The sequence below is a fragment of the Suncus etruscus genome, chromosome 11 (genome assembly GCF_024139225.1).
Source record: "Suncus etruscus isolate mSunEtr1 chromosome 11, mSunEtr1.pri.cur, whole genome shotgun sequence".
NCBI classification, from domain to species: domain Eukaryota; kingdom Metazoa; phylum Chordata; class Mammalia; order Eulipotyphla; family Soricidae; genus Suncus; species Suncus etruscus.
This window is the reverse complement of record NC_064858.1, coordinates 53,836,687-53,856,320: the sequence shown is the minus strand read 5'-3', so window position 1 is coordinate 53,856,320 and position 19,634 is coordinate 53,836,687. Positions and strand designations below refer to the sequence as shown.

The window sequence follows — 19,634 nt, the reverse complement described above, 5'->3', positions numbered from 1 at the left end:
CGCCCCGAGTCACGGCGGCCGGGACAAAAGAAAGCATCTGCGGCCGCTGGGCAACTCCGCCTCAGGACCGCGAAGAAGTCCAAAGCCGCCCGCCCCGCCCCGCCCCGCCCCGCCACGCCCGAACGTGCGGCGAGCACACGCGCAGACAGACACACCCGAGACCTCCTCAGGCGGCCTACTAGAGCGCGCGCCCGCTCTTTGCCTAGACGAGCTCCAGGCCCGGCCCGGCCCCACCCCGAGGGGCGCGGCTTTATGGGTGGGTGCGGCTTATAGCTGGGGCGTGGCTAATTCTCCGGAGCGCGCCGCCGCGTTCAGCCGAGGCAGGAGCCCACGGCGGCGGCGCGTTCGACGTGGCGCGCGCGGCCACGCCCCGCCCCGCCTCGCTACGCCTTTCTCGGGTCCAGGCGCCGCCGCGGCTCCTCGCGTCCCCCCGCCCCGCACGCTCGCCTTCGGTAACCTAAACGTAGAGAAAGGGCTGAGGGGAGTCGAGCCCTGACCTCTGCTGGAGAAACCGGAAGTCCTCGAGTCCGAGAGGGACGCTGTGAAACCCCGCCCCCAGGATGGCCGCAAAAGGGCGGGAACTAACAGGCCTCTCTGGGCGGGGCCAAAGTTAGGAGGGGGCGTGGTCGCCGCCACGTCCCGCTTCATCCCCAGGGCGGAGCCGCCGGATCGGTGAGGCGCGGTGGTCTCCAGCCATGTCCGAGGTGAAGAGCCGCAAGAAGTCGGGGTCCAAGGGGGCCCCCGCCGCGGACGCGGGGGGCAAGCGCAGCGAGGGCGGGAAGAGCGCTGAGATGCGGGGCGGCGGAGGCGGGAGCTGGACAGACCCCCGGACGGGCCTGAGCCTGCTGTCGCTCGGGATGTGCCTGGGCCTGGCCTGGTGAGTGAGTGAGTGAGAGAGTGAGTGGCTGGGTGGACGGACGGACGCGGGGCGCCTCGGCCGCCCCCTTCTCGGCGGCCTCCGGGTCTCCCCAGCCTCCCACCCCCGCCCGGCTTCCGCTCGTCCACCCGGGGAAGTGACGGCTCCCTCGGCCCAGTCGGTTTCTTGCTTTTCCCTCCTCGGTCTTGCATTGCAGCTCGCGTAGCCCTCATCGCGCGCCTTGGTCCCAACATCCAAATGGGATGTCGACGAGCATCAGCCGAGTTCTCTTTCTTTGTAAAGGGCTGCAGATTCGCGGCTTCCCAGTGGAGATCCAGTTTCTTTTCTGCGCCTGTCGGGGCCACTTTTCCGCCCCCCAACGCCCTCGCCCTGAATTCCTGATGGCAGCCTTAGCGACCTCCAAAGAAACCGCCCTGATCACACATCCACAAGTGCTAATGACCCGATCCATCTTCTCCACCTTCGGGAGTTCACCCTTTGGATCACTGTGCCTAAATTACCGTCGAGGGGCTCGGATAAACCCCAGCCCTAACACTTTTGTTTTGTTTTATTTTTAACGAACATTTAAGTTACTGATTGAGCATTGCACGGTGATGCCTGCAGTGCTTTTGGGGTCTGCTCCAGGCTCCGTTGTCCTGGTGATACGGAGATGGGGCCTCTCTCAGGCCCTAAAAGTCAGCACTTACGGTAATCAACGGAGTAAGTCTTGTATTCGGGTCATAGGAAATACAATAGAAAGAACCTTAAAGCCAGTTTCCCCAATTTTGGGGCAGTGGTGGTGGTGGGGGTGCTGGATCAGCAAATGCTCATCGCTGAATTATAGGCCCCCACCAAAATTTTTACTTAATGGATAATTGTAATTTTCGTTTTGATAACAAAAATGCTTAAAATGGGAATTTTTATTCCACTGTTGAGCTACTTCTAAAGCACTCAGAAAATAGTTACTCATCTTCAAGTAAATAGAATTCTGGAGAGGGCACAGGCCCTTCTTTAGCCCAAAACATTTTTTAAGACTATTTAGGATAAAGGAAAGAAAAGTTAGGCAAGGACGCTCCCAGGTCCCCTGAACCTAGCCGAAGTCATCCCTGTGTGCAGAACCACGAATAACCCCCAAGCATTGCCAGGAATACTCCCCCCCCTCAAAATTTTTTTAGTTGCTACTTTACTAATAATGGCTCATCCATAGAGTCTTTCTATAAGTGAGTTGTTCTAATCTAAGTTGTGTTTTAAGTGTTCTCTTACAGAAAGAGATAAATTGTTGATTAATTTTATTTTTATGGAATATTTTTATTTGGACTTTGATAAATTACTGACTTTGCTGTTTTAAATGACCTGCTGTTAAGTTTTAAAATTCATGACCTTAAATTGTTAACAGGAAAGAAAGGTATGTATTGTGAAAGTTATTCAAAAGCCATTCTAGTAGGCTAAAAATTTTCCCTTTGCTAACCCTAATATAGCAGTTTTAGTCACTAAATTTACTCATTCTCATTAGTCACCTGAAGATTACAATTATTTGAGAGAATTCACAAAATGTTCTACTTTTCAGGGACCAGAGTGGTGGTGCAAGCGGTAAGGCGTCTGCCTTGCACGCACTAGCCTAGGACGGACCGCGAGTTGATCTCCTGGCGTCCTATATGGTCCCCTAAGCCAGAAGCGATTTCTGAGCGCATAGCCAGGAGTAACCCCTGAGCATCACCGGGTATGGCCCAAAAATAAATAAATAAATATTCCACTTTTCAATAATGTTACTTCCTAGGAAAACAGCATTATAAAGTGGAAATAAATATTGAAAATTGTCCATCCTTCATTTGCTATGAACCCAATTTGCCTTCAACAGTCAGACCTGGAGCTTTTATCAAGTGCAAGTCAAAGAGAACCCTAGTTTTTTTTTGTTTTTCAGTTTTGGTTTTTGAGCCACACGTAACATTGCTTAGGACTTAGTTCTGATCGCTTCTCGGCCTTTTGGCTAAGATCAAGTGTAGGACTTAGTTCTGGCTCAAGGATCATTCCTGGTAAGGACCATATAAGGGGCTGGATACCAAAACCAGGACAACTCTTGCAAAGCAAGCACCCTACTACTGTACTTGATCTCAGGCCCCAAGAGAACCCTTCTTCTATTTTAATATATATTATACGGATGCACGCAGAGGGTGGGGAAGGAGCAAGATGGGGAGCATTGGTGGTGAGAATGATGCACTGGTGAAGGGGAATGTTCTTTTTTATGACTGAAACCCAACTACAAACATGTTTGTAAGTATGGTGCTTAAATAAAGATATTATTGTTTAAAAAATAATAATTTAGGGCCAGAGAGATAGCACAGTAATAGGGCGTTTGCCTTGCACGCAGCGGATCCAGGGTAGACAGTGGTTTGGATCCCAGCCTCCATCTGTCTCCCATGCCTGCCAGGAACGATTTCTGAGCACAGAGCCAGGAGAAACACCTGAGCGATGCCAGGTGTTACCCAAAACTCCCCCGCCCAAAATAAGAATAATTATATTATAACACCATGAGTTACCAAGTTGTTCATAATATAGTCAAGAAGGGTCAATTTGAAGTAATTGTTATATCTCTACATGGTGTTAAATAAAGTCATTGTCTTAGGATTACTGGGCTGTGATTGGTGCTAGTTGAACCTTCTGTGTTCCTGTTTACACTCACTGGGCTTGGTAGATTACTGTGTAACTTTCCCATCAGATTTCCTGTGATCCTACTTGATTGACACTAAAATATTGAGGTAGCATGAGGCTGCATGGCCTGGGATTTATAGATCTGAATCTAATTTCGTGGCTGGGAAGCTTAATGTTAAGCCATGGAGCTAGCCATTTCTGTTAAAGAGTATAGGATGTGGTGTTGGGATGCTGTATAGTTTATGCAGAAAGGGGAATCTGGACACACAGAGAATTCTGAGAATGCCACAGATCAATTTTCTTTATACCACTGTAAGCTTGGCAGAGAGACATGAAAGCCACTGCACCAAACAGACCAAAAGTAAGGGCCAAGATACTTTCAGGAGCCGAGTGGTATTCTAATCTCGATGCTGAGAGCTTTGTAAACATAAGCCTGTTTAATTCTATGATTCTATTAGATAATATTTTCACTTTACAGGTGAAAGTATAGTAAGCTGGGGCCGGAGAGATAGCATGGAGTAAGGCGTTTGCCTTTCATGCAGAAGGTCATGGGTTCAAATCCCGGCGTCCCATATGGTCCCCCGTGCCTGCCAGGAGTAATTTCTGAGCATGGAGCCAGGAATAACCCCTGAGCACTGCCGGGTGTGACCCAAAAACCACAAAAAAAAAAAAAAAAAAGAAAGAAAGTATAGTAAGCTTGCCCAAGTTAAGCAGAGCCTAGGTAAATGGCAGAGCCAAAGTAACCCAGCTCCACTCCATGCTTTTTGTGATGGTGCCAAAATTAAACTCAAGATCTACAGAGATTCTTAAACCAGGATAATAATTCTGTCTCCCTTCAATAATTTAAAAAATGTCAGTGTCGGGGCCGGCGAGGTGGCGCTGGAGGTAAGGTGTCTGTCTTGCAAGCACTAGCCAAGGAAGGACTGCGGTTCGATCCCCAGTGTCCCACATGGTCCCCCCAAGCTAGGGGCAATTTCTGAACTCTTAGCCGGGAGTAACCCCTGAGCATCAAACGAGTGTGGTCCAAAACAACAACAACAACAAAAAAATGTCAGTGTCTGACCCTGGTAATAAAAAATCCTAAACCAGGGCTGTAGTGATAGTACAGCAGTGGATCTGGGATGGACCTTGGTTTGATCCCCAGTGTCCCATATGGTTTCCCCGAGCCAGGAGCGATTTCTGGGCGCATAGCCATGGGTAACTACTGAGCCTCACCAGGTGTAGCCCAAAAAGAAAAAAAATCCTAGACTAAACTATTGAGAGTATTTTTCTTCTAGAAACTATAGTCCTCAATAGGTTTCAGTGTCTTGTCTTTAACAATAACTCCTATTTTCAATTTCATAATATATAATTATCATCACTTCTTTCATTCCACTGCTTTTTCTTTCCTCTTCTACATTTTATTTTGTTTTGTTTTTGGGTCACACCTGCAATGCTCAGGGGTTACTCCTGGCTCTATGCTCAGAAAGTGCTCCTGGCAGGCTCAGGAACCATGTGGGATGCCGGGATTGGAACCACCATCCTTATGCATGCAGGGCAAATGCCTTACCTCCATGTTATCTCTCCAGCCCCGGTACATTTTAATTTTAAAATACTTTTTAGGGTTGGGGAAATGGTGTAAGTGCTTGCAGGAGCCTACAGTTCAATCCAACCAGTTTGTTTCCCCTCATCACTACCAGGCTATATTCCCAGTCTGCTGGAACGTGGCCCAAAACCAAACCCCCAAAAAAAAGTTGTTCTTTTCCTTTGTGTGTTTTTTGGGGCCACTCCTAGCAACACTTGGGAGCTACTCCACCTCTGTGCTCAGGAGTCTCTCAGAAGTGCTCAGAGAATCATGCAGTGCCAGGGTTCAATGTCGGTCTCCCTCGTGCTTTGTATGTGCTTAGCCTCTTTTTCTGTTTGTTTTTTGTTTTGGGGTCATGCCCAGCAGAACTCAGCAGTTACTCCTGGCTCTGCACTCAGAAATCACTCCTGACAGTCTTGGGACCTATATGGGATGCCAGGAATCGTACCAGGATTGGCCTCACACAAGGCAAATGCCCTCTGTGCTGTTGTATTTCTCCGGCCCCTGTGCTTAGCCTCTTGATCTATCTCTATGACCTTAAAAAAAATACATTTTAAATTTAAATAACTCTGCTCTTTGGGGGCCAGAACGATAGCACAGTGAGTAGAGCATTTGCCTTCCATGTAGCCTGCCCAGGCTTGATCCCTGGCATTTCATATGGTCCCCAAGCCTGCCAAAAGTGATTTCTGAGCTCAGAGCCAGGAGTAACCCCTGAGTATGGCCAGGTGAGGCCTGAAAAAGATTTCTGCTCTCAATTAAAAATATGTTTAGATATTACTCAAATAGACTCTTGAAAAATAAATTTGTTCCAAGATACTTTCTTTTCTCCCATTATTACAAATACCACACTTCACTCACTGGACTGGGAAGTTAAAAACATTTTCCTTGACTTTCTGTTAGTAGCATAAGTAACCAGAACCACTGCATAACCAACTGTCTGATATAAGTGGAAATAAACTTAAGAAAGCTGCCTCTATCGTCCCATAATTTTTGTAGTCCTCACCAGAAATAGATATGATACTACTTTAAAATTCTCTTATGCCAGGAGTGGTGGCACAGCTGTAGGGCGTTTGCCTTGCACTCAGCTGATCTAGGACAGACTGCGGTTTGATCTCCCACCTTACCATATGATCCCCCAAGCCAGGAGCGATTTCTGAGTGCATAGCCTGGAGTAACCTCTGAGCGTCACCAGGTGTTGCCCAAAAAAAAAAAAAAAAAGTTTCTCTCGGGCTAGAGGAATAGCACAGCAGTAGAGCATTTGCCTTGCATAAAACTGACCCAGTATGGACCAAGGTTCCATCCTTGCATAAAACTGACCCAGTACGGACCAAGGTTCCATCCGAGCCTGCCAGGAGCAAATTCTGAGCACTGAGCCAGGACTAACACCTGAGCGCTGCCAGGAGTCGGCCTAAAAACAAAAAAACAACAAAATAAAATTCTTGGTGTGCACTCTAATGTCACCATTCTAGCAATTGTTTCTTCAGTCTGAGGATTCTTCACAATTCTTCACCCTTTAGCATAAATTTCTTGTTCTGCTAGTCTTTCTTTCCTCTGTTTCTCCAAAGAATACCTTATTTTCCTTAGAATTAGTATCCTCTGAGTTACACTGTTTGTATTTCAGAAAGAATAATTAAAGACATATATTCTTTTTGGGGGGGGTTGGGCCACATCCGTTTGATGCTCAGGGGTTACTCCTGGCTAAGTGCTCAATATATATGTAAATATATATGAAATTCTCTTTAACTATAATAAATAAAATTGTAAATTTTTAAAATTTTGACTTAGATATGAAATAGGGGAGAATGACCTTTTATTTTCTTTTTCAGGTTTGTATTCCAGCAGTCAGAAAAATTTGCAAGGGTAGAAAACCAGTACCAGTTACTGAAAATAGAAACCAACACATTCCAAGGGCTTCAAAATAAAATCAGCTTAATTGCAGAAAAGGTAATTATCAACTGACTTATTGATAAAGATTTTCCCTTTTTTGCCTGTTATCGTCTTATCTTTTCTTTCCAGTCTTTTGTTATTTATTACTTTATAGTCCCAGATAACAAACCTCACAGATATAAGACAAGTAAAACAAATGTTCCATCCCTAACCTATTTCTTGCCTTTCAGACCAGTACTTTTCAACTACCATTTGCATATTAAACCTTGAATTACTTATTATTCTAATACAAAAAGTTAGACTTGAGATCTATTAGATCTACTGCCTTCAGTTACAATGATGCTCTGGTGAATATTCTAAACAGAAAATTATTGTAGGGGCCAGAGTGGCTAGCACAGCGTGTAGGGTGTTTGCCTTGCATGCAATCCACCCAGGTTCAATACCCTGCATCCCAGGAGCAATTGCCAGGAGCAATTTCTGAGTGCAGAGCTATGAGTAACTCTTGAGCACTGCCACATGTAGCACAAAAGGAAAAAGAAAAATAATTATTGTAGGTAAAGAAACTTACCTCTGGGGCCGGGTGGTGGCGCTGGAGGTAAGGTGCCTGCCTTGCCAGCGCTAGCCTTGGACGGACCGCGGTTCGATCCCCTGGCGTCCCATATGGTCCCCCAAGAAGCCAGGAGCAACTTCTGAGCGCATAGCCAGGAGTAACCCCTGAGCGTCACAGGGTGTGGCCCAAAAAACAAAAACAAAAAAAAAAAGAAAGAAACTTACCTCTTCAAAATAATGCAAATAGTAATAAACAACAATGTATAACTCTCTGAATTTATTTTGTACTATGGGTATATATATGCCTTAAATAATTATTGTGTTGTGCCATAGAGACAGCAGACCCCAGTTCATCTCTGACCCTTCACACAGTTCCCGGGCACTTCCAGGAGTAATTCCTGAGCACAGATCCAGGAGTAATCCCTAAGCACCAGTTATGGCCCCCAAAACAAACAAAACAGAGCACTTATGAAGTGAGGTGTGGTAGTGGTCTTGCATTAGTCTTACTAACAGTTCTTTTACTTGGAACTGCTTCAGGTCTTGATGATGGTGATCCCAGTGGGTTTATTATGATTTTCTTCCTAAACTTTAGCAAACATTCCTTATGCTCTGAAATGAACAGGCCATAAAGGATAATTCAAGACCTGATCTCTTTTCTTAAGAAATTTAAAAGCTTGGGCCAGAGAGATAGCATGGAGGTAACATGTTTGCCTTACATGCAGAAGATTGGTGGTTTGAATCCCGGCATCCCATATGGTCCCCTGAGCCTGCCAGGAGCGATTTCTGAGCATAGAGCCAGGAGTAATCCCTGAGCGCTGCCGGGTGTGACCAAAAATCAAAAATAAATTTTTAATAATTAAATGTATTAATGTCAAATATGTAGGAAATGCTATTCTCATGAAGGTTCTCAAGAGGTTCATACTGTCACAGCTTTGAAAGGATGTTGGACTGACAAGCTGAGATCTTCCAAATCCTGAGGAAGAAGAGAGCATTTTACTACAAAGTGTAGTCAAGAAAAGTCTAGGAAAAGCAGAGATTATGGAAGTGGGGCCTTGATCCTGCAATATAATATACACAGCAGTTTTTAAAGACTTCATCTGTATGCCTAGTGTAGAATGATTTAAATGGAAGTAACTGGAAAGGATACTAGTTAACCTTTCTCACATATTTTAGGGGATCTTTGATATGTGGTTCAGATGTCCTATCTAGGTACTTTGCATCCTCTGTCATATCCCAGATAGACTAATCTATTTTTTTTATTTATTTCTTTATTTCTTTATTTTTTTTTTTTTTTGGTTTTTGGGCCACACCTGGAGATGCTCAGGGGTTACTCCTGGCTGTCTGCTCAGAAATAGCTCCTGGCAGACATGGGGGACCATATGGGACACTGGGATTCAAACCAACCACCTTTGGTCCTGGATTGGCTGCTTGCAAAGCAAACGCCACTGTGCTATCTCTCCAGGCCCAGACTAGTCTATTTTTTGTGAGGGAGGGCTTCATTTTGTTTTGGGTCACATCCAGAGATGTTCAGGTCTACTGATGACTTTGTAGTCAGGAATCACTCCTGGTGGGCTCAAGATCTATATGGATTGCCAGAGATTGACCATGGGTCAGCCACGTGCAAGACAAGCACCCTATCCACTGTATTATTGTCTTTTTATTTTTCACTTTTGTAAGTGTTCTAAAGCCAATTCTGATAGATTTTTTTTTTTTTTTTTTTTTTTTTTTTTTGTGGTTTTTGGGTCACACCCGGCAGTGCTCAGGGGTTATTCCTGGCTCCATGCTCAGAAATTGCTCCTGGCAGGCACGGGGGACCATATGGGACGCCGGGATTCGAACCGATGACCTTCTGCATGAAAGGCAAACGCCTTACCTCCATGCTATCTCTCCGGCCCCCAATTCTGATAGATTTTCGAGAAGAGATCAGTAAATTCTTTTTTTTTTTTTTCCCAAACATAATCTGATAAGTGTTAGGATTTAGGAAAGTTAACAAATTTTATAACTGAGTTAGTTTCTTTAAAAGGCAAATAATCGGGCCCGGGGAGATAGCACATCGGTGTTTGCCTTGCAAACAGCTGATCCAGAACCTAAGGTGGTTGGTTCGAATCCCGGTGTCCCATATGGTTCCCCGTGCCTGCCAGGAGCTATTTCTGAGCAGACAGCCAGGAGTAACCCCTGAGCACCACCGGGTGTGACCCAAAAACCAAAAAAATAAATAAATAAATAAATAAATAAAAGGCAAATAATCATGAAAATTACATCTAAGTTGTTTTCCATTGGAATAAAATAGGAAAACATGATTTATTTAGGAGTTCTTAACATTTTTCTTGAATATATATACACAAACAAGAAAAATTTTGGATTATAAATTGTTATTTATTTTTCTAAAAGCTTTATTATATTTTTTCTAAATGTGTTAATATTTGTTAATATCTTTGTCAGTATAATTCTGATATATGCAGATATTTTTAGACACCTATAGAACAACACCATTGTGAACGTGTGTTTCCCTAATATAAAAGTTATTAAGTAGCCTTGGGAATTGTTTTGTGTTATAAATACAGCTTGAGTCCACTGAAAGTATCCTGCAGGAAGCTACATCATCCATGTCTTTGGTGACCCAGTTTGAGCAGGAAATGTCAAGCCTTCAAAGTAGCATGCATAAAGTTCAAAGTAGTGAAGAGATGCTCACTCAAAAGATGCAAAGCCTTACTGAGAAATTCCAGAATGTTACTGACTTCTGGAAGAGAAGCCTAGAAGAAATGAGTGTTAATACAGATACTTTCAAATCAGAATCAAAACATATACATTCTCAAGTTACTGAGCAACTTAACAGAGCTGAACAAGGAATCAAGTTGCTCACTGACCAGCTAAAAGACTTGGAAGATAGTACACTCAGAAACATCAGAACAGTAAAAAACCAAGAGGAAGAGGATCTTCTGCGCATCGAGGAACAGTTGGGCTCCAACGCAGAAGCAGTGGAGAAATTGGAAAAGGAACAAGATACTCTTTTTGCCAGTAATGAAGACCTGACTAAGAAGCTTTCAAACTATGAACCCAAGGTTGAAGAGTGCAAGGCACATCTGCCGGAGATTGAAAGTGCCATTCACTCTGTTGTCAGAGTCTCACAGGATCTGATAGGGACAGAAAAGAAAATAGAAGACTTGACTCATAAGATGTTTAATATGGAGGATGATATGCTAAAAGTGGTAGCTGAAATCATGGAAATGCAGAAAGCCCTGGAAGGAATTCAGTATGATAATAGTATATTAAAGATGCAAAATGAATTGGATGTCCTAAAAGGAAAAGTTAATGATTTTATAGTATATTCAAGTATAAGAGAAAAGGGAACTTTAGGAGAATATAATATAGAAAAAAAAGAAATTGACAATGATTTTTAAATTCACTACAATTATCCTGATGGCCACATTGAGTATATGTAAATTGACTTATTCAATGAATAATGTTTTGGTGGGTTTTGAGCCATACTCAGAAGTGCTCAGGGCTTATTCATGATTCTATGCTTAGGAATCACCCTGTGCAGTGTTCTAGGGACCATATTCATGTTGGTGATTAAACTGCTTTGGCCACGTGAAAGGAAATAACCTTAACCCTTGGTTTATTTTTTTACATGCCTTACATTATTAGAAAATTAAGTGACATCTCTACACAGATTAGTCAGATCATCGAAATTTTGGGGGGTTTGGGTTTTTGTATATGTGTGATGCTAGTGTTGGAACCAAAGGCTTCCATGCCAGACTACAACCCAGCCCTCAAAATTTATGGTTTTATATACTAAAACTTTTTTCACTTTTACTATTTTAAATAGAAATATCTCTTAAATATCTATTTTTAAAAAATATACTTCAATTCTTTTATGTTTTTCTAGTAATGAATCCACAGCTATAGGAGCTGCTAAGAACTGGTTAACACTTTACTGAATTAACCCACTTTGTTATTTTTTTTAAGCCTAATTAATGTCTGTTTCTTGCACCTTTCCTGAAACCTGATCTGTCATGATGGTTGGTAATATCTTAGCCTCAATCAGTTCTTCATTTCTTTTGTTAGTTACTTTGGTTTAAGAATCCAGATTAAAAAAAAAAATCCAGATAACCGTGCTCGCTTCGGCAGCACATATACTAAAATTGGAACGATACAGAGAGATTAGCATGGCCCCTGTGCAATGATGACACGCAAATTCATGAAGCATTTCATATTAAAAAAAAAAGAATCCAGATAACCAATTTATAGGAATTTAATCTAACATAAAGATAACATGGCTAGGGGCCAAAACAGTAGCACAGCAGGCAGGGCCTTTGCCTTGCATGCCACTGACCCTAGTTCTATCCCCAGCATCCTATATGGTCCCCCTACTCTGCCAGGAGTAATTTCTAAGTGCAGAGCCAGGAGTAACCACTGAGTGCCACTTGGCATGGCCCAAAAACCAAACAAATATAGAACAAAGATAACATGGCTTAAGGAAATACATTAATTAATACGTTCATTTTGAAAACTGTGGAGTGTTAAGAAATGTTTTGTCTTTTCTTGTTCTTAAGGTTTTAAACTGTGTTACAGAGTACCTATTAGAAGTTATTTTAAAAGGGGGTCAGAGTGGTAGCACAGCAGTAGGGCATTTGCCTTGCACGCAGCTGATTCAGGACAGACGCTGGTTCAATCCCTGGCACCCCATATAATCCCCTGAGTCAGGAGAGATTTCTGAGCACAGAGCCAGGAATAACCCCTTAATGATGCCGGCTGTGACCAAAAACAACAACAAAAAAAGTTACTTTAAAAGGATCACACCCAGTGATGTCATCTAATGGTTCAGTACTGGGGCTGGGGTTCAGTGGGGTGATGCTTAGAGGACCCCGCGCCAGTGCTCCAAGGTCATGCAGTACGCAGGGCTCAAATTCACAACCTCATACAGGCCAGACTTGTTCTCTGCTACTTTGAGCTATCTCCCTGGGTCCCTTCATAAGAATTTGATTATGTTTTTGTTTTGTGGGCTACATCCAGTGGTACTCAGGGCTTACACCTGACTGTGCTTGGGGGATCACAGAGGGTGCCGGGATGTAACTAGGATCAGCAGTGTACAAAGCAAGTGTCTTACCCACTAAACTCTCTCCATTCCTTGAGTAAATATATTCTTATTGAAGGTTCTTTAAATAAAATTAAGTATTTTTGTTGAAAATGAAGTCTTGGAATGTTTTTATATACCTGGCTATCTTATTTTAAGATTATATTTTACTCTTAAATTTGCTAGATACATGGTCTCTAAATAAATTATTCTACTTACACTTAAAAGGTACTAATAAGGGGTCGAAGAGATAGCATGGCGGTAAGGCGTTTGTCTGCATGCAGAAGGTCGCTGGTTTGAGTCCCGGCATCCCACGTGGTCCCCTGAGCCTGCCAGGAGCGATTTCTAAGAGTAAAGCCAGGAGTAAACCCTGAGCACTGCTGGGTGTGACCCAAAAACCAAAAAATAAAAAAAATTTTAAAAAGGCACTAATAAAAATTGTTGGGGAGGAAAAAACATGAGAAATTATGATTATGATCATTAAATTTGTCGTCATTATAGAGTCCCAGACTAATCAGCCAGCTAAATATGTTGTAAATTTATCTTGCTCAAAATATGTACAGAATTATATTATTTAGAAATAAAAGATGGACATATTGAGATGAGATTAAAGAGAGGTCTAGCTAGACTTTTACAGTTAAGGTGCTTAGAAATCTACAGGGTATAGGTCATTTGCCTTGCACACACGACCAGCCCTGGTTTGATCCTCAGTATTTCACATGGTACCTCAAGTCTATCAGGAGTAATTTCTTAGTGCAGAGTCAGGAGTATCCCCTGAGCACTGCTGAGTGTGGATTAAAAAATAAATAAAATAGGGGCCGGGCGGTGGCGCTAAAGGTAAGGTGCCTGCCTTGCCTGCGCTAGCCTTGGATGGACCGCGGTTCGATCCCCCGGTGTCCCATATGGTCCCCCAAGCCAGGAGCAACTTCTGAGCACATAGCCAGGAGTAACCCCTGAGCGTTACCGGGTGTGGCCCAAAAACCAAAATAAATAAATAAAATAAAAACATGAGGACTAAAGAGATGATGTGTTCAGAGTGGTTAAGGCATTTGCCTTACATATAGCACCTTATATGGTCCTGTAAGTATCACCAATCTTAATATTTTATATACATTTTATATTTTAACTTGGTTCACTTAAGAGTACACTTTTTAATTGGGGGAGAGCCTGGGATTTTATTTTGTTTTGTTTTTGACCAAATGAAGCTATGCTCAGGATTATACCTGGCTCTGTGATCAAAAATCACTCCTGGAAATGCATGAGGGACCATATGGGATGCTGGGGATTGGACACAAGTTACTATGTGCAAGGCAAGAGCCCTACCCACTATATTATTTCTCCAGCCCTTATCCTTTATTCCTTCATTCTTTTTTTTTTTGCTGTGGCTAGCTTAGTCCATTTACATTAGAGATATTTGAATTCCCTCTAGGAAAATGGGTGCATACGTAGATAGCGAAATCTGAAATAATGAAGACCACACAAGGTTATATGTGGGAAAACAAAAATGTCCTGCTTTAATGAGAATAATCAGGGTATATATTTAGGGGATATTTGCCAGTCATAGTATTTTTCTATGGTATGAAAAGAATGTTCACATTTGTTTCTATGCAAAGTACAACATACTTCTCTTGTTAACAGAAGCTTTATCAGTATACATAGTTTGATCTACAAAACAATTTACATGGGTCTAGGTGTTATGCACTCCTGATGAATAGATACATTTTAAGTAAGAGTTCAGAGGAAAAAGAAGGTAAATTTTAACATCTCAAAGCAGTTCCTCTCTGGCCAGGCCAGATGTAGATTAAGGGATTTATACCAAGAAGCCAAATTTTCCTATCAAGTTTCCTTTTCCTGAGGAAACAGGTTTTTTGTTTTTGTTTTTTTTAATCTAGGGGCTTATTACAAATAACTTCCTAAGGTCTGGTTTTTGGAAAGGGCAATAAAAGAGACAAACTTACCAGAAAAAGGTGCAAATCTATACCTGGTAAAAAGTATTTCTAAACAACCCAATACTATTTCATGGCCGAACTTTGGGTGTTAATTCTGAGGCAAAGTTAGCAAGTATTCAAAGTCCCTTAGAGATGTCCCAAAGCCAAACATTCCTTTCTGTTTAAAACTGCAGGACAGGGCCAGAGAGATAGCACAGCAGTAGGGCATTTGCCAACCCAGGACGGATAGTGGTTTGAATCCCCGCATACCTTATGGTCCCCTGTGCCTGCAAGGAGTGATTCCTGAGCACAGAGCCAGGAGTAACTCCTGAGTGCCGCCCGGTGTGACCCAAAACAAAAATTATATATAAATAAATAAAATGCAGGGCATTTTAAAAAACAATGAGGAATACAGTTGTTTTTTAAGTATCCTTTGATTCTTAGTTTTCCAGGTAAAGAGAAATTTAACCAAGGCTATATTTGCCTGTATAAGTCCTTATATTTAGAAGTAAATGCTCAAATATTTACACACATAAACAGCTATTCATATTTAGGCCAAATAAATGCTTGTAACTAAGCATGAGAAATAATCACCCTCGCTCTCAGAAGTCTTGTTTTTTTTTGGGGGGGAAGGGGTTGTTCGTTTGTTTTTGGGTCACACCCGGCATCACTCAGGGTTTACTCCTGGCTCTGCACTCAGTAATCACTCCTGGCAGGATCAGGAGACCATATGGGATGCCGGGAATTGAACCAGGGTCTGTCCTATGTTGGCTGTGTGCAAGGCAAACACTCTACCACTGTGCTATTGCTCCGCACCCCCCTCAGAAGTCTTGGCTAACCATCCACATTGAGGAAAGGTTTCTCAGTGGGCCTACTGATAGGACTTATTAGATTGTGATGATGATACAACAATTAGTACAGCATAAACCTTCCGAGAAAGAAACTCCTAAAATATGAACTTGATGGTTTGGGGCAGCACAAAGTCAGCTTTGAGTGTACTGTATTTTAATTTTAATTTTTTGTAGCTGTAAAGCTATTTCATTTTTAAGCAACAATAAAAATATAATAACCATGTTAAAATTTTATTTTCATTAAATAAAATGAAATTAATATATCCATCTTGGGGCCGGAGAGATAGCATAGTGGCGTTTGCCTTGCAAGCAGCCAACTCAAGACCTAAGGTGGTTGGTTCGAATCCCGGCGTCCCATGTGGTCCCCCATGCCTGCCAGGAGCTATTTCTGGACAGATAGCCAGGAGTAACCCCTGAGCGCCGCCGGGTGTGGCCCAAAAATAAAAAAAAATTAAAAAAATAAAAAAAAAATTAAAAAAATAAAAAAAAAGAAAAGAAAAAAAATATATCCATCTTATAAGTTCAGAAGGACCAGAGCAATAGTACAGTGAGTAAGGTACTTTCCTTGCACATGATTAACCAAAGCCTGGCCCCCCAAAAATAACAAAATTCAGATTAATAAACAATGCATATCAAATTTAAAACAACTTTTGGGGCTGGAGCAGTGGCGCAAGTGGTAGGGCATTTGCCTTGTGTGCGCTAACCTAGAACAGACCATGTGGTTCGATCCCCTGGCATCCCATATGATCCTCCAAGCCAGAAACAATTTCTGAGTGCATAGCCAGGAGTAACCCCTGAGTGTCACTGAGTGTGTCTCTCCCAAAAAAAATATTTAAAATAACTTTTTAAATAATTCTGGACAATAATATACAACTTTTAATTTTCCTTATTTGTGATTGAGTTTGGGATCACTTCTAGTGGGGCTCAGGGGTTGCTCCCAGCAGCACAAGGGAATCAAGAGTGGGGGATTGAAGCCAGGGCTCCTGAATGCAGCAGCATGTACTCTAGGCCTTTAAGCTATCTCCCAGACCCAATATACAACTACTTTAGAAAAGAATTTGCTGGGCCCAGAGAGATAGCACAGCGGCGTTTACCTTGGAAGCAGCCAATCCAGGACCAAAGGTGGTTGGTTCGAATCCCGGTGTCCCATATGGTCCCCGTGCCTGCCAGGAGCTATTTCTGAGCAGTCAGCCAGGAGTAACCCCTGAGCACCGCCAGGTGTGGCCCAAAAAACAAACAAACAAAATAATAATAAAATAAAAGAATTTGCTGGAGCTGAAGCAATAGCACAGCAGGAGGGTACTTGTCTTGCAGGTGGCCAACCCAGGTTCAGTCACAGGCATCCCATATGGTCCCCTGAGCCTACCAAGAGCAATTTCTGAGCACAGAGCCAAAAGTAACCCCTGAGCACCACTGGCTATAGCCAAAAAAAAAAAAAAAGAAAAGAAAAGAAAAGAATTTGTTGACTCTAACTAAATTCTATCTTTCTTTAATAAAATTGTTTCTTGACTTCATATTTGTTTTTTTTTTTTACCTTTTTTCTAATTTTTTAAATTCACGTATGGACATTTTCTGCCCCAAACTAAAGGGCAAACTCCGTATTACTGAATTGTTCTAGATTCTAGAACAATAAATGTTACTTAGTCAGACTGGTTATCATTATTAGTAGAAATTTAGTTAACCTTCACTGTGGCAAAGCCTTGGTAGAAAACAGGCCAAAGCTAACTTTTTCAATCCATTGTACATAGATTTTTTTTTCCATTGTACACACCTGAATATCAGACTCCATAAACAGTACATGGAAAATGCCTTTTTTTTTTTTTTGGGTAGAAAACAGGCCAAAGCTAACTTTTTCAATCCATTGTACATAGATTTTTTTTCCATTGTACACACCTGAATATCAGACTCCATAAACAGTACATGGAAAATGCCTTTTTTTTTTTTTTTTTGGTTTTTGGGCCACACCCAGTGATGCTCAGGGGTTACTCCTGGCTATGCGCTCAGAAGTCGCTCCTGGCTTGGGGGACCATATGGGAAACCTGGGGATCGAACCGCTGTCCATCCAAAGCTAGTGCAGGCAAGGCAGGCACCTTACCTCTAGCGCCACCACCCGGCCCGGAAAATGCCATTTCTATGAAGTATCAGATGTTCTTAATGTTTTCCTACTTCTTCACTAGTAATGCATTTCATGCAGATTTTGGCAAATGTTCTCTTGAAGAAAAGTAAAAGAATTAAAATTACGGGGCTGGAGAGATAGCATGGAGGTAAGGCGTTTGCCTTTCATGCAGGAGGTCATCGGTTCGAATCCCAGCGTCCCATATGGTCCCCCGTGCCTGCCAGGAGCAATTTCTGAGCATGAAGCCAGGAGTAACCCCTGAGCACTGCCGGGTGTGACCCAAAAACTACCAAAAAAAAAGAATTAAAATTACTTGAAAGTTAAGTTGAGGGACCCAGAGAGATAGTGCAGCAGTAGGGCATTTGTCTTGCACGTGGCAGACCCAGAAGAGACCTGGGTTTGATTTCTAGCATCCCATATGGTCCCCTGAGCCCTGAGGAGCAATTTCTGAGTGCAGAGCCAGGAGTAACCCCTGAGTGCAGCCGGGTTATGGCCCAAAAACAAAATAGCAACAACAACAACAAAATTTAAGTTGAATTTTAAATGTTAAATTATTGATCAATTTAATTATTGTGGCACTTTTTTATTATCTTACAGTGTCAGAAGAATGAAGCTATCATGGATCAGTTGAAATCTTTTCAAATAATTGCTCGTCTAAAACATCTACAGAAGGAAATTTATGCAGTGAAAGCTTGGTCTAACAAGATAACTGAAAAACAAAATAGACTGAATAATAATTTGACAGCTCTTTCTCAAGATGTTACAAATGTAGACCAGAATACAACATCCCTGGCAAAAACCATTGGTCTCAAGATTACCACTGTGAAAACAGATATACGACGTGTTTCAGGTCTGGTAACTGATGTAACATCATTGACAGAATCTGTGCAAGAGCTAGAAAATAAAGTAGAAAAAGTAGAAAAAACAACAGTTAAAAACATAGGTGATCTGCTTTCAAGTAGCATTGACCGAACAGCAATGCTCCGGAAGTTGGCCTCTGAAAATTCACAAAGAAATAGCCAGGTGAAGGATATGCTTTCGGATTTAAAGAGTGATTTCAGCAAGCACACGGATAGGTTTCTAAATTTGGAAAGTGATAGAGCAAAAATTCTAAAGACAGTGAATTTTGCAAATGATCTGAAACCAAAAGTATATAATTTAAGGAAGGATTTTTCCCGTTTGGAGCCATTGATAAATGACTTAACTCTGCGTATTGGGAAACTGGTAACTGACTTACTACACAGAGAGCAAGAAATTGCTTTCTTAAATGAAAAAATATCGAATTTAACAGTAGTCCAAGCAGAGATTAAAGATATAAAAGAGGAAATAGCACACATTTCAGGTATAAATTAGAAGATTTTATTTAGATCAGCTAGACTTAAGAACTTTGTTTTGTGAATCTGGGAATCAAACCGAGCCTCAAACATGCGAGGAATGAACTCAACCATCGAGCTCATGTGACTTTTTTCCCCCACAATGGAACTTCTCTCCTCTTTTAGAAAAAGACTACTAAGGCAGAACTAGCAGGATTTTAGACTAGATATTTTGTGTGATTCTATTTTGTATTGTAAAAATAAAAATTACTTGAGGATTGATTGAGCACTTGATTTTCCCAGAGAATGTACTAGAAAACACCTACTTGCAACTTTACTCACCTCACAGCATGCAAACTCATACACAGCTATATTTATTATACAAGTAAGGAGAATCAGGACCTGCAGGCTGTCACTACTGGGCCCTGGTCTCATCACTGGTTCCAGCACTGTGAGGGAACATTGTGACTGCATTGTTAATGGAAGAACTTCCCAGATTAGGAACATGGTATTCATCATCCTTTTAAAGAATCATGGGTTTTCCTGATTTTAGAAACAGGAAGTGCTACAGGGGAGTCATCTGGTGTAAAGTTAGGGTGCAAGCAAGAACAATGACAGGGTCTGGCCAAACCTGAGACTCTCTCAGGGTAGCACAAAAACTCAAGTCTTCAGGAAGCAGCCAAGGGAACTAAAGGAGGTTGTAACACTAAAACATGACAGCAGGGGTAGATGCATGAAGTCAAAGACAAACATCCATGAAAAAATTAATGTCATGGTTCAGGGAAGCTGGAGAGATGGTACCGGGGAAAAAGCACTTACCTCAGATGCAGCTGATCTTGGTTGG

The 19,634-nt window shown here is 42.1% G+C and overlaps 1 protein-coding gene and 1 non-coding gene across 3 annotated transcripts; both read left to right on the top strand.

The window, feature by feature from the left end:
- Positions 1-576: 576 nt before the first annotated feature.
- IKBIP (IKBKB interacting protein) lies at positions 577-18,830 on the top strand. 2 transcript variants are annotated; one of them, XM_049782837.1, is made up of 3 exons: positions 577-877; positions 6,896-7,013; positions 10,070-11,343. In XM_049782837.1, exons 1-3 carry the CDS (start codon positions 696-698, stop codon positions 10,904-10,906), a joined length of 1,137 nt encoding a protein of 378 aa, XP_049638794.1. In that variant the 5' UTR covers positions 577-695; the 3' UTR covers positions 10,907-11,343. The 2 variants fall into 2 exon arrangements, with proteins under 2 accessions (XP_049638794.1, XP_049638795.1); XM_049782838.1 differs by lacking the exon at positions 10,070-11,343 and adding an exon at positions 18,075-18,830 and having other exon boundaries at positions 597-877.
- Positions 11,621-11,726, top strand: LOC126023628 (U6 spliceosomal RNA). The gene has a single exon (XR_007500735.1). It is a non-coding gene; the product is annotated as a U6 spliceosomal RNA (small nuclear RNA).
- Positions 18,831-19,634: the final 804 nt, after the last annotated feature.